Source organism: Propithecus coquereli, unplaced genomic scaffold (genome assembly GCF_000956105.1).
Source record: "Propithecus coquereli isolate 6110/MARCELLA unplaced genomic scaffold, Pcoq_1.0 Scaffold443, whole genome shotgun sequence".
Lineage (NCBI taxonomy): Eukaryota > Metazoa > Chordata > Mammalia > Primates > Indriidae > Propithecus > Propithecus coquereli.
The window spans coordinates 484640-498035 of NW_012150208.1; the positions used below are offsets into that span (position 1 = coordinate 484640).

Below are 13396 nucleotides of genomic sequence, written 5' to 3' on the forward strand. Positions count from 1 at the left end.
TATATGCCAAAATGCCCTCCCCAAACATTAAAACGATTTAAATTTCACCAGTTTGACAGTTGAAAACTGATTTCATTTTACTATGTATTTCCTCAGTTATTCATGACGTGGGCCATCTCTCCAAGCATCCAGAACACTGACTAGCACGGAAGGGGTGCTCGGTAAGCATTCGCTGAAGGAAAGTGCCACCATTTGTATATTTTTCCTATGTGGACTCTATTCATATCCTTTGCTCCTTCTTCTAGAGCATGTTCCTTACTCTTTTGCAAGAACACTTTATATCTCATGAGTATTAACCATGTATTTGTTATTTGTGTTGAAAAACTTTTTTCAGTTTGTCATTTACCTTCAGACTTTGTTAAGGTGGAATTTTCTTTCTGTATAGAAAATTTAACCTTTTAAACTTAAAATGTTCAAGAAAATGTTTTGCTGTGTGGCAAGGTTTTCAAGCTGGGCACTGATAGCATTCTGGGGCGACACTTCTGTATCGGGGGGGCGCTGTAGAGTGCTCAGCAGCATCCCGGCCTCACCTCCCGGATGCCAGCAGCACCCCCCAAATTGCGACAAACCAGAAATGTCTCCAGACATTGCCACATGACCTCCTGGGGGCAAAATGGTCCCTGAGTGAGAAGCGCTGCTTTAGGGTTTCTGACTTCAGTGCCACGCTTATAAATTCCATTTCCACCTCCTGATTTTAAAGAGTGACCTATTATATTTTTGTCTAGCCATCCACAGTTTTATTTTTTACATTTAAATCTTCAATCCATATGGAACATTCTTCAGCACAAGAAGCGAGGTAAGAAGTCAGATATTGTGACTGCGCTGCACTTATCACCCGGAAAAGGCAGTTTCGTGTGCTAGGCGGGGACCAGGAGGAAGCGGGGCAGGAGCGAGGGCTGGGTGTCAGGGTCTCTGCCGCCACCAAGCCAGACGGTGCTCCACAGATGCTGAGTGGGTAACACAACTCTTCTAGGAATGTGTTTTTCAATGAACACTTTACCCTTCACAGAATCATCTTAACCTCCCAAACCAACAGCAAATCACTTGACTCCAGAACCACCTAGAAAATTCTGAGTGGTCTTCCATTTTAGTAGAAAAACATCAGGGTGGGTGGTTAACTTTGTGTGTCACTGCCCTTGGTTTGAATTTTTGTGTGCTTTCCGGTAAATTCTTAAAAATATATATTAATTATCCTTTTCTTTTAAATTCCTGTTAGATTTTCTATAGAATTTATGAATATAGTGGGCTCCCTCTGGTGGTCACAAGAAAATCTCCAAATCTCAATGGTTAGTACACAGTTAAACTTTAACATCTTTATTTATAGGACATAGGCCTTTTTATAATTAATAGATTCAGAGTGGCTAGACTAGGCTTTAAGAGAAAACTTCTAATTATTTTTTTCCTTTCATCAGTGTGTCTCACAAACCGGTTCGTAAGGCCCATTGCCCAAAACCACGCTTACCATCTCCCTTCCAGATCGTCCCTCTTTGGGGATGTCCTGTTTCTGGCCAGGGCACCCCAGTCCCAGCCTTGGGGCTCCAGTTCTCTCTGCCTGCCCACGCCCATCCACGCCGGTCATGAGCTTGTCCACCGCACAGCCCGGTGCCTCTCACAGCTGTTCCCGCTGTCAATTCTCATGGCCTCTTCTCCAGACAGGGCATTCAGCAGCTGGTTATCAACCCTCCTCTGCCCTGAGCGCCCCTCAGGAGGCCCCTCTGTTGGAGCCAAACCCATGATCCAGTCTAGCCCCACACCGTTTCTAGAGTCCTGCACTTAACACTGAATTCTGTTCAGACACCTTCGACTGTGTCCCACAGGATAAAGCCCAAATCCTCCCACACCCCGGACTCACCCTCACCTCCCACTGCCACCTTCCAACCAAACAAAAATGGAAGAGCACGTTTGTAGCTCTGGCTTGGGAGAGGCAAAGGCATTATATGTAACCAAATTGTTTGTACCCCCATAATATTCTGAAATTAAAATAAATAAATAAATTAAAAAATTCACTGCCAAGGCGTGCTCCATTTGCCTCTGCTCAGAACGGCAGGTCTCATGGAATGTGTCCCCCACTAAGCTGGCTAAGACGCCAACCAGTCTTCAAAATCCTGACCAGCTATCATGCTACCCAGGAAGGACCCTCCCCCACCCAGATCCTCCTGACCTAGAGTGATCTCTCCCTCCTTTTAAGTTCTATAGGACTTTTTTCCTTAAGACTCATCCTATTCTCAATTTATCATGGTTCTTGTATCCGTACCAATTTCCTCTAACAACTGGGTCTACAACTGTCTCTAACAATCTTAGTAACTCCTACAGGACAAGCACCAAAACAGGGTAGGGAGAGATGAACGAATAATAAACAAACATCTACGCACAGCAGAGTGCAGGGCTGAGACCATCCTACAGAGAATTTTGGCACCAAAAGATACATACATATCAGACACAGAAATTATCTGCCTCCACTTGGTAGAGTCTGACATAGTGAAATAACTGCCTTACAGAGCACTCAGTTTTGCCAGGGACTCAAGTCCACTGGTATTTAACACTTTTGAAAAATATATATAGCATTTTTAGAAATTTTACAAATAAAAAATAATTAAAAAGAGGATAACAATTTCTTGCTTCAAAGTAGTAAGAGAGCATGTGCCCTTCACTGAGCTCTTTCCTAAGCCAACAAAGGCAGTAAGCAGGCTGAATATGAGCAACTTTCACTACCTCGGTTCTGCTCTGTATCATTTTCCATAAACTATCAATGAAATGTATCAAGTTCTGTCTGGCAGTTTTTGTCTATTGAAGCTTTTGTCTATCACTTCCACACTGTGCTTTATGCGGTCGTAAGTAGAGTTTCACTCCTCTCTGCAAACTTCCAAACGCCTTCACAGAGCAGGGAATTTCTAACTTGGATTAATCTGTTTAATTTCTGGAAAAATCACCCTGTGCTGCAAGCACAGTGTGCATCATTTGGAAACCACACACAATGTCTTTGGAATATTATGCAAGGATACAAAAGACACAAAAAGAAAATGAAGAGGATGACCAGTTTTCTAGAAAGTTCCTAATAATGTCTGGGGCAGTTTGAGCCAGGCTGGAAACGAGTGCAGACGGTGTGAAGGGCAGGAGCCTCGGGCTCTGCAGGAGGAGAGCTCATGAGCGCCTCACTTTCTCCTCCTCTCTGCTTCTCTCACTCCTGTGTCGCCAGGATTTTCTCACCCATGTCCCAGGGGAACATGCCAGAAAAGTCTGCCAAGCCTTTGTCCTTTCCCTCCAGAATATTCCCAGCCAACCTCCAACTCTTCTCCCTTCCTCTCCGGCAGCCGCAGCTGACGGCAGCGGATCTGAGTTCCCAACCGGCTCACTCTCAGGAGGCAGTGCCCGGCCTCGCTCTAGCTGGCTCCGCGCACCAGCTCCTTCCACCGGCGCAGCAATCCCGTGGAGTAGTTCCCACCACGGAAACCCAGCTGAGACGTGAAAAACAGCCACAGGGAGGGCGAGGAACAGGTTGAGGCCACAGAGCTGGGACATGGCTGAGAATTCAAACCGGGCCGTCTGGGTCCAGAGTCAATGCGCTCCACCCTGGGCCACGCTGCTTCTTGGTGTTTGAAGTGGAGCCAATCCTCTGGGCAAACCTGAATCTGTCTACAGTCATCAGCTGAGGACCGACTGGGCCTGGCTGGCCAGCTGTCCCTGGAGTAGGACTGAAATGGTCACTTATTGTTTGTGCCACCCAGCTACATCCATTTTCTCCTCTTTTGGGAAGAGCATCCCAATTTTCCATGCAGGAACCACCCTTTCCCACACCACATAGTTCTGGTATTGCCAACTCTCCCCCACATCTGCCTCCACTAATTCCCAGAATGGTCACATGACTTGAGCATGTCACATGACCTGAAAGTGGCCACGTGATCCAGACCCAGCCAATCAATGGCTTGAGGGGCCCCTGCCCCAAGCCAGGCAAACCACGGTCAGCTCTGAGACCTTTTCTTTTTTTTAATCATGGTAAAATACCTACAACATAAAACTGACCATGTTAACCATTTTAAAGTACACAGTTCCATAGCATTTAATACATTCACTATGTTGTACAACCATCACCAAGAGCCATTTCCAGGACTTTTCATCTTTCCAAACAGAAACTCTGTACTCGTTGGACAACAACTCCCTGGTCCAGGTGCTACAGCTGCCATAAAACTACCACAGCCTGGGCAGCTTAAACAACAGAAATTTATTTTCCCATACTTCTAGAAAATAGAAGTCCAAGATCAAGGTGTTAGCAGGTTGGTTTCTTCTACAGTCTCACTCCTTGGCTTGTAGATGCCGTCTTCTCCCTGTGTCCTCATGTGGCCCTTCCTCTGTGGGCATCCAAATCTCCTCCTCTTATAAGGACACCAGTCATACTAGATTAAGGCCCAACCCAATGGCCTCATTTTACTGTAATTACCTACCTCCAAATATAGTCACTTTCTGAGGCACTGGGGGTTAGGACTTCAAGATATGAATTTCGGGGGAGGGACACAGTTCAACCCGTGACACTCCTCATTCCCCAATTCTGGGACTTTTGAGAAAGAAGAAAGCTCTATCTGCGGGTGCTGCTGAGCAGGTATGGTCTACCCCCGCAGCCACTGGCAGCCACCTTTCCAAGTAGAGATCAACACCAAGGAAAGACTATCTGAAAACGAGGCAGACAAGAGTTGAGAGAGAGTGAGCCCCTGAGCCCGGACATACCTAAAGCCAGTTCTACCTCAGGCCCTTCCATTCCCAGGGATGTGAGCTAATAAATTTCCTTTTTTGCTTTATTAATGTAGGATGGTCAGACCTTAATGAATGCTCTGATTCTCGTAATTCAAAGGTGGGTTAATGCAAAGGCCTCTTACCCCAGAGTGCCCGTGACTCCAGGACACGCAGGGTGGGACCACAAGGCAGCTATTTACGTGGCAGAGTCACGATTCAATTCCAGGCCTTGGGATGCTCCTGCGTCATGACTATTCACAGCATAGTGGAGGCTGGGGCTGTGCTGGCATCTCTCGCGGAGCAGGCTTCAGGGCCCACCTGGCCCACAGAGCTTCCTGCAGCGTTCTGTGATCGCTGCCCTAAGGTCGGCCTCTCCCCACAGACTGGGGGCTCCTGCCCTTCCAGCCAACACCCCCGGGCCTGCAGCAGTGCCAGTGACAGAGCTTCAGGACAAAGCCCGAGGAAGTCAGAGACCGAGGCTGTGCAGCAGGCCTGCCTTCCTTCCATCACAGGAGGGATGCAGCACTGTCCGTGTGAACACAGGATGGGAAACAGCCCAACCGTCCTGCGGAAGGACTGGCCAAGGACATTACAGGACAGCCCAACAGCCCGGCAGGGTTCCGTCACTGAACCAAAACAAGGCAGCACCTGCTCTCTGATACAGAGACTGACACGGACCATCTCAGAGAGAAACTGCAAACTGAAAAGCAGCAGCACACAGGAAACAATACACCACACCAATTGTGTGAACAAGGAGGAACTACTCGCTGATGTCTACGTAACTACCTCTGGAACCGGGCTGTCCAATACCAAAGCCACTCGCCACGATTTAAACTAAAATTAGTCAAAATAAACTAAAATTTAAAATCTCAGTTCCTCAGTCTCACCAGCCACATCTCAAGGGCTCGACAGTTACGTGCGGTCAGTAGAGGCCACAGTCCTGGACGGCGCAGGCCCAGAAGGTTCCGTCAGGCAGCACTGCTTTCAAGGGACACAGCAAACTGGAAAGGGGCCTTTGGAAAGAGGAGCAGGAGAACTGGGGCAGGGGCATCATTTTTCACTTATCTTTATGTACTTGAATTTTTTAGTCACATCATGCATTATTTCCTATTCAAAAATAAACACTTAAAAAATCTAAACACATTTTTTTAACATTTAAATACATAGGTAAAGTAAGAGAAGAGGGTCTTGGATACCTGAAGGACCAGGTAAGCCTCACTCACCTCGAGCACAGGGTTACCTGCTAGGGGAAAAGCAGGCGTCTTTCTTTGGCGGGGGGATGAGAAGGAGCAGCGACGGGTCGGGCCCGGGGCTCCCAGGTACGCCTGGGTTAACGCCGCCTCCGTGTTAAGTGCAGGTGTCTGCTTCGGAGTCCACCTGCCCCCGCATTCCTGTCCTCTCGGCAACCTTATAAGGTCCTCAGGGTGGTCATCGCTCCTGTTTTTATTTCCGAGGGCTGCTGCAGCAAACTTGTGCCTCAGCACAAACTCGGGAGCTTAAATTGATAGTTTATTCCCTCACAGTTCTGGCGGCCAGGAGTCCGAGGTGTTGGCGGGGCAGGCCCCTCCCAGAGACTCCCAGGGAGGACCTTCCATGCCTCTCTCTGCATTCCCTGGCTTGTAGACGCATCACACCCATCAGTGCCCATGTCACATGGCCCTCTGGTCTGTGTGTCTCTGCATCTCCAATTTCTCCCTCTTGCCTCTTATAAGAACAACACTCATTGGGTTTAGAACCTACCCTAAGTCTTGGACGGCCTATTCTACCTTGAGATCCTTAGCTTAATTGCACCTTCCCAGACCCAATTTCCATAGGTCACAGTCACAGGTACCGGGAGTTAGGACTCGGACATATCTTTTTGGAGGACACAATGCAACCCACCACATCATTTTATAGATGAGGGACACAAGGCTCAAGGGCCCTCAGTGCCTGCAGTGACAGAGCTGACTCAGGGCCCAGCCTCCTGCCACTGACTCCCACTGATTTGGGCATGAGAGAAGCACCATCTGCCAGCTTGAAGCCCTCCACCGTGAAGCCCATCACCACAAAGCCCCTACCACCTGGGCTCAGCCTCACAATGGGCGACACACCCATTAGAACCGCACCTTCTCTGGCCTTGCTTATCTGACTGCTGCAGGATAGGATCTGACAGAAGATTACAGTCTCCCCGGCGACCAGGCCCTGGCTATCTGTGGCTGTCTCAGATCAGGTGGGGATCCAAGCTCCAGAGGGTGGTCTGCATCTCCAGACTCCAAGTCTGTGGGCAGATTGGAGCTGGGAGTTCAGGCTTCTGGGGCCGGAGACAAAGGCCCCTGTCCTTTTCATGGTCAGGGCGCAGGTGCCAGCCCACAGGGGTTTTGCGCTGGTGAGGGCTCTGGTCTAAAGGACTCAAGTGAGTGCTCAGACTCAAGACGACAGGAGACAAAGTCCAGGCGTGGACACTGGTGTGCAGAGGGCCTGGCTGAGGCCAGCGTGCTGGGCCGCACTCATGGCAGCAGGGCCTCCCAGGGAGCAGGGGAGTTCACCGTGCTCTCCTCTCAGCAGGACTGGAGATTTGGACTAGCCCTTCAGGCATGGTCTTCCTGAGACCCTCTTGGAACCTCTCTCTAGGGTTCAGGACCCCCAATCCCCTCTTCCCAAGGGAAGGCAGGACACAGGACTGCCTCTGGGTCCCTGGCTTTAACCTGTACTTTCTCCATGACCTCAGAAAGGCACCCACAGAGCCCACTCCCAGACTGTTAGCAGGTACTGATAAAGAGCCTCACGGGTAGTAAGGGGCAGACCCTCACTAGGATGACTCAGTTCCCATGTATTCGGGAGCGCCATGCCAGCTCCCCGCCTCCTCCCTCTCTCGCTCTATCATCTGGCAAGAAACTCATTTCACACTGCTATCCGCATCAAACCTACAAATACAAACAGCTGAAATTTCACTTCAGCATTCCTTATTCCAGTCTATGCTGGTTCACAACGTCAAAACGCTAGCTACAACCCACTAAACTGATTTCATATCTCCCCAATGGGTTGTGACTCCCAGTTTAAAAAACACTGATCCACATAACTCACATGGATATGCATCCAAATAACACTCAGAAAGAAAGAGGGAAAAAAAGAAGGACCTTTCCCATTTTACACATTTTGCAGATCATCCAAAAATCCACTGGTGGATCTGAAAATTTTCCCCTCATTTAATTGCAATTTCTGACCTTCCTGATCTGCAAATGGAGCCATTACTTGTCATGTCCTTTTTCCTTTTATTAAAACCTCAGTGGCCCTAAAAAGTCTGGTCGAGCTCAACCATAGAATCCTCTCCCACTGGGCCCTCAGAGACTGAATTTTCACACCAGGGATCCACCTTTGCAGAAATCTCAAGGCATCTCCCAGCCCTGGGATGTCCATGATCAGGGAGTTTGGTTTCTGGACCTGCAGCAGTGGTCTGGGAAATGCCGGACGGCTTGGCCAGTGGAAGGAATGATGCTAAGGACAAGAGACACTGTGTTCGGCTCCCAAGTTCTCTGAACCAATAACACGTTATTTCATTTTGCTGTCACCTTTCCCTGCATGTCGGGAAGGCTGAGATACATTGTGATTTTCCACTCATTCACTGGTATTGGATACCATCCTGTAAGAGGATCATTCTAACCCTGGAAACACCGGGAGTAGAGACCACACACCGAAATTCTCAATCATAGTCTGTACAAAGCTCCCCTGAGGACAACCGGAAGACCTGCTATGAATCTGGATTTGAGCCACATGGATTAGGAATCAACAAATCCTGGTTTTATTCACAGCCATCCTGGTCTACACCGGCAAAAGCTAAGAGAGACATGATAATTTGAATAATTCAGACCAAGTTTTCTGTTCCCTTCCTTTGCCTTCACCAAAAGAAATGAAAACAAAAAGCTTACGTTCGCCAGATTATTTATCTACTTTCCACACGTCCAGCACAGAGAGCTCTCCTGCAATGTTGATCCCGTGAGCTCGTGAGTCCCATCGCTGCACACCTGTGGGACAGCCGCTCCTTTCCTGCCAGCTAATCCTTTATTCCAAGTCATCTCTAATGGAGTCTTTGTTCCACCACCAACCAAACCACATTATTTCATTTTACTGGAAACTCTGACGGAGAGCCTGCCAGGGAGAAAGGCCCAGGACAGTCCACAAGGCACAAGAGCCTGAGCCCCAGCCGGTCCTCTGGCCCGTGAGTGTTCTTGGCAATTTTGAGCAAACAGCCGAGAGAAGGGCCAGACCTAAGGAAGTCTGAAGTCAGCAAAGCATGAAACCTTCACTTACCTGGGGGGCAGACACATTCGGATGGCGCTTCCCGAACAGTCCGGAGCTTGACTAGTCCGTCCAACTTCTGAGCCGGGAAGAAAAGGAAAGGAAAAAAAAATGAGAATGAGTTTCAGGGCAGGGAGGGGTAAAAGTGGAAAAATCAACAAGAACAGATGCATCTAAAAGATCTACCCTGACGATGGCGTTTTCAAGAACATTTCACAAAAGATCATTAAATTCTACAAGCAATTTTAGAATAAGAGGAAAAACAAAACAAAACATTGAACAGTTACTGGTGAGTCCTTGAGGAGAAGGTGCCAGGTTTCTGCTTTGTTACATTTTCAAATACAATACCAAGAGTTAAAAACAACAGAAACCGGCATCTTGCAAAGTGAGAAAAGCCCGAGTGACCGTCAGTCTGCGTGCAGAAAGGGCAGAACAGGGGCAGGCCTGGGTGGGAGCATCGGAACTGGCCCTCGAGGCAGCTCTCCCACTCACAAAGCCGCCCCATCTGCACCCGGGGCAGCCCACAGCCCCACTGCGGCGGCCCCTCCCAGCCCGTGGCCTCTGACCTGCGGGCCTAATCTGCCTTGATGACAACATTTTCCTTTCTTTCTTTCTTTTTTCCATTTTCCTTTCTTCTTACCAGTGGGGATTCTTGGCCTAGAAAATTCGGTTCAGTACAACTTAACAAGAATCTCTACACATGCCCAGCCCTGTGCTAGATTTGGGTGAAAGGAAAAGAATTACTACAGAAATAGAGTCAAAAGTGACAGCTACGCCTCAATAAGTGACTCACAGGGACAGCTCTGGCATGCTCATGGCCTGATTTGCCCCTAGGGGCAAACTCTGAGGCCAGAATTAATGTCCCTGCCTCACAGATAAGGGGATGAAAGCTTGAAAGAAAGAAATTTGTCCCACATCCCAAATCTCGGTTTAGAGGAATGAAGTGATTGGCCCCTAATCCCAAAACTAGCCAGGACTTGAGTCCTGGCAAAGATACACAAAGTATTAACCTTTCTTTAGGGGGAAAAACCCTAAAAGCAAAACAAAGTAAAGCAGGAATGTGCTAGCCTGAGTGAACAGTGCAAGACTACTGTTAGAATGGGTGCTTCAGGTTCAAACATAAAATAGTAATTTGTAAGCACTGCCTTAGAGGGAGGAAGAGGGGTGCCCCCTGGTCTGAGCCCTTGACCACCAGGCCTGGGATTTTCACAGAATTCAGGCCGCCAGCCCCGCCTTGTCTGCCTCTGGCTGTAATAGCCCAGGACCAGGAAGGCTGAGGCCAAAACCCTAACCAGGGTACCTCCAGTTGCCTGCAATGCTGGTCCTGAATGCAGAGGAACAGAAGGCCAGCTATCGTCACCGTCACCATGGTGGAAACACCACCACGATAGCCAGAGGGTGCTCCAGGGCGGCACCTTTAGGTGCACTAACATCTCCATCCTCACTGCACCTCCCAGCCCTGGCCCCACAAGGCCCTGGGCTGGCTCCAGACATCAGAACCTGGCTAGGCCTCAGGATGCCGGCCTCTCAGCTCCCTGCAGGGACTGCCACCAGACACGTGCTCCTGCTCTGGCCCAGAATGACCCCGTGGGCAGCCTGGGCAGGACCCCAGCCTCCAGAGGGCCCCTGCAGCTGCCATGGGCTCCCACAGGGTGGGTGAGACCCCTCCCCAACAGGCAGTGGCAGACACCCAGGCCGCCAACAGAGCCTGTGAGGGGCTGAGGTGTATAGGCAGAGTGGGCGTGCTGGCCACACTCACCTTAGTTGAATGGGAAGCCCATGCAGAAGCTTCAGCCCGACCTCAGAACTCACTCTCTTCCCCATCGTATCTGCAGATACTAAAACAGATTTCAAAATGTGCTTGGATAAAGAATCCAGTATCCTAGTTTAAGCCAGTCAATTTGTGCAAGAAGCTCTTATCTGTTTTTATCAGCGCGGGACAGAAAACAAAGGACTGCCACACTAATTTCATTTTTTTAAGAAAAGTATTTAATGCTAAAAACAATTCACTTTTAACAATTGGTATCACACCTGGGCAAATGCTATCACATCTGGGCCTCTCTCCTAAAGGAGAAAGGAGATTTCTCAAATACTGATAGGAAACACAATTACTTCTAAGCTACTCTTACTTTAAAATGAAAAGCTAGCTAGGAAACTATTGATGAGAGGGAAACTGTACTACTGTTAATGCTAGCAGCTGGGATCATAGGTTACTGGGATTAAGTTTTTGTTTTGCCATTTATTCTAACTCCTGAGCATTTGTTTTTCTAGATTTGAGGGCAAATCTGCAGCATTTATCTCCTAGTCCCTTCCCCTCCCCCACCTCCAGCCCCTAACTGTGGGTTTGAAACATCCCTACTATGAACACAAAGTGAAATGTTTGACTTAGAAACCAAATCCCACAATCTTGACTTCATGCTTTTTTCCCCCAATTCTAAGAAAATATTCTTTTGTGTCCAGGTTTGTAAAAATGATTTAAAACCTCAACTTTTTACATCCAATTATCTGACAGAACCCCTAGCATCTGCAAACAATATGGTCCTGGTTTTACATATGCAAACAAGTCCTGACTCTAAAAGTAAATAAAGGAAGGGTTTCAGAGAAAAAAGCAGAGACTCTGGGGGCATTCCTTTTCAGAAGTACTGAGAAGGAGAACTTGAGGTTTGCGGGGAGGGTGCCAAGAGCTCAGGGAAAACTCATCAGGAAACCATGGCTTTCAAAACAGCAGTAGATGGTCAGACCATAAATTTATTAATGATCTGTTGGAGCACTAGTCTAGAACAATTCACCAGATGTTTGATCACATCCTCAAATGGTTTTGCTCTGATGAAATATAGGTTGATGTACAAAAAAGGGATGCAATGATTCATCTCTGTAAAAGGCTACAAATAAAACCATAAGACATTTCTATCCTTTCACTGAAAATTCCTATGCCGGGGACTATATCCCATGGAAATAAAAACGCAGAAACAAGAAAATACTATTCATGAGAAAGCTGTGGGGCAGACCAGGGGAATGGTCAGTGAAGGATGGGGAAGGCCCTGGATGAACTGTTGATAAGGAAACCCCGTCTGTTACTTGGCACATCAGCCACCTGAGACCCCCACCCCTCACGGAAGACCCGCATCAGCATAATACTAACCTATTACCTGGGCCATCAGCTAACAATCTACTACCTGGCGCATCAGCATAACATTAAATCTATTATCTGACACATCAACTAACCTATTACCTGGTGGGCATTAACCATCTGACACCCTACCCCCCAGACCACTGCAACTTAATAAAAGTGGGAAAAACTGGGGAGACTGGGCTCAGAATTTGGTGGCGAGGCCCCTCTGAGCCCGCTGGCGAATAAACTTTGAGTCTCCGACTCTCCGTGTGCCGCTCGGTTTGTCCTCAGGACCACTTGCTGTAACACTTGCTGTAACATTTTGGTTCCCTGACCGGGAAAACCGACCACTCTGGCTCCTTGAAGCCACCGGTTCCTGGACGGGCACAGTGACCAGCGGGACCTAGCGACAGAAGCGAACCGGCGCCGGCCACCATTTTGCGGAATATCTTCGCTCCTCGGGAGCTCCTGCCGGCCACGGGGCCCCACACTCGCCCGGACACGCCGGAGGGAAGGACAAGTCAAATCAGGTCCGGAGGTCCCGGGACCCGGCCGAGTGAGGCCCGTCAGATGACGGAAGAGGAGCTTGATCCCCTCCTGGGTGCAGGGAGTTCCCAGGGCGGGAACGTGTGACCCCTGCCTGTCTGAATGCGAGAGTGAAGAGTGAGGGGAGAGTGACCGTGGTCCCACGGCTACGGCTACGGCACCTGAGTGTGTCCTCACCTGCGGTTCTGCGGCGGCATCACACAGCATAACGGTGATTCGCTCCCCTAAAGGGAGCCACCAGGCCCGGGGTTTACACGGCACAGCTTCGCTAAGACACGCCTAAGTTCCCGCGAGGGACGCAGCCAGGCGGACACCTGAGAGACACCCCCCCCCTTTGTTAAGCTGCGACACCGTTCAAGGGTCTAGGATGGGTAGCGTAGAATCTAAGCCTACAGTCCTTAAATGCATGTTAAAGAACTTTAAGAAGGTTTCACGGGAGATTCTGGCGTCACACTGAGTCCCAGCAGACTTAGGGCCCTCTGTGAACACCAATGGCCCACATTCAGGTCGACTGGCCCGCACAGGAACCTTACACCTCCCCACCGTGCGAGCAGTTCGGAGAATTGTGACCGGGACTCCCGGCCACCCCGACCAATTCCCTTAATATATTCACGGCTAGAGATTGCTCACACCATGCCCCCTCCGGTCCGGTTCTGTGCTAATAAGGGACAGAGCAGGACTTTTGTGGCCCAAAGGACCAGAGACTCCAAACTGTCCAAACCCATCTATCAGGAAGCT

General features: G+C 49.1%; 1 protein-coding gene across 1 annotated transcript in view; it reads right to left on the reverse strand.

Moving 5' to 3' along the window:
- The window catches only part of COL23A1 (collagen, type XXIII, alpha 1), a 333882-nt gene that overhangs the window by 292195 nt on the left and 28291 nt on the right, over positions 1–13396 (reverse strand). The window contains exon 2 of the mRNA XM_012654681.1: positions 9013–9079. Within this exon, the coding sequence (XP_012510135.1) occupies positions 9013–9079 (67 nt within the window). The remainder of the gene's footprint in view (positions 1–9012; positions 9080–13396) is intronic.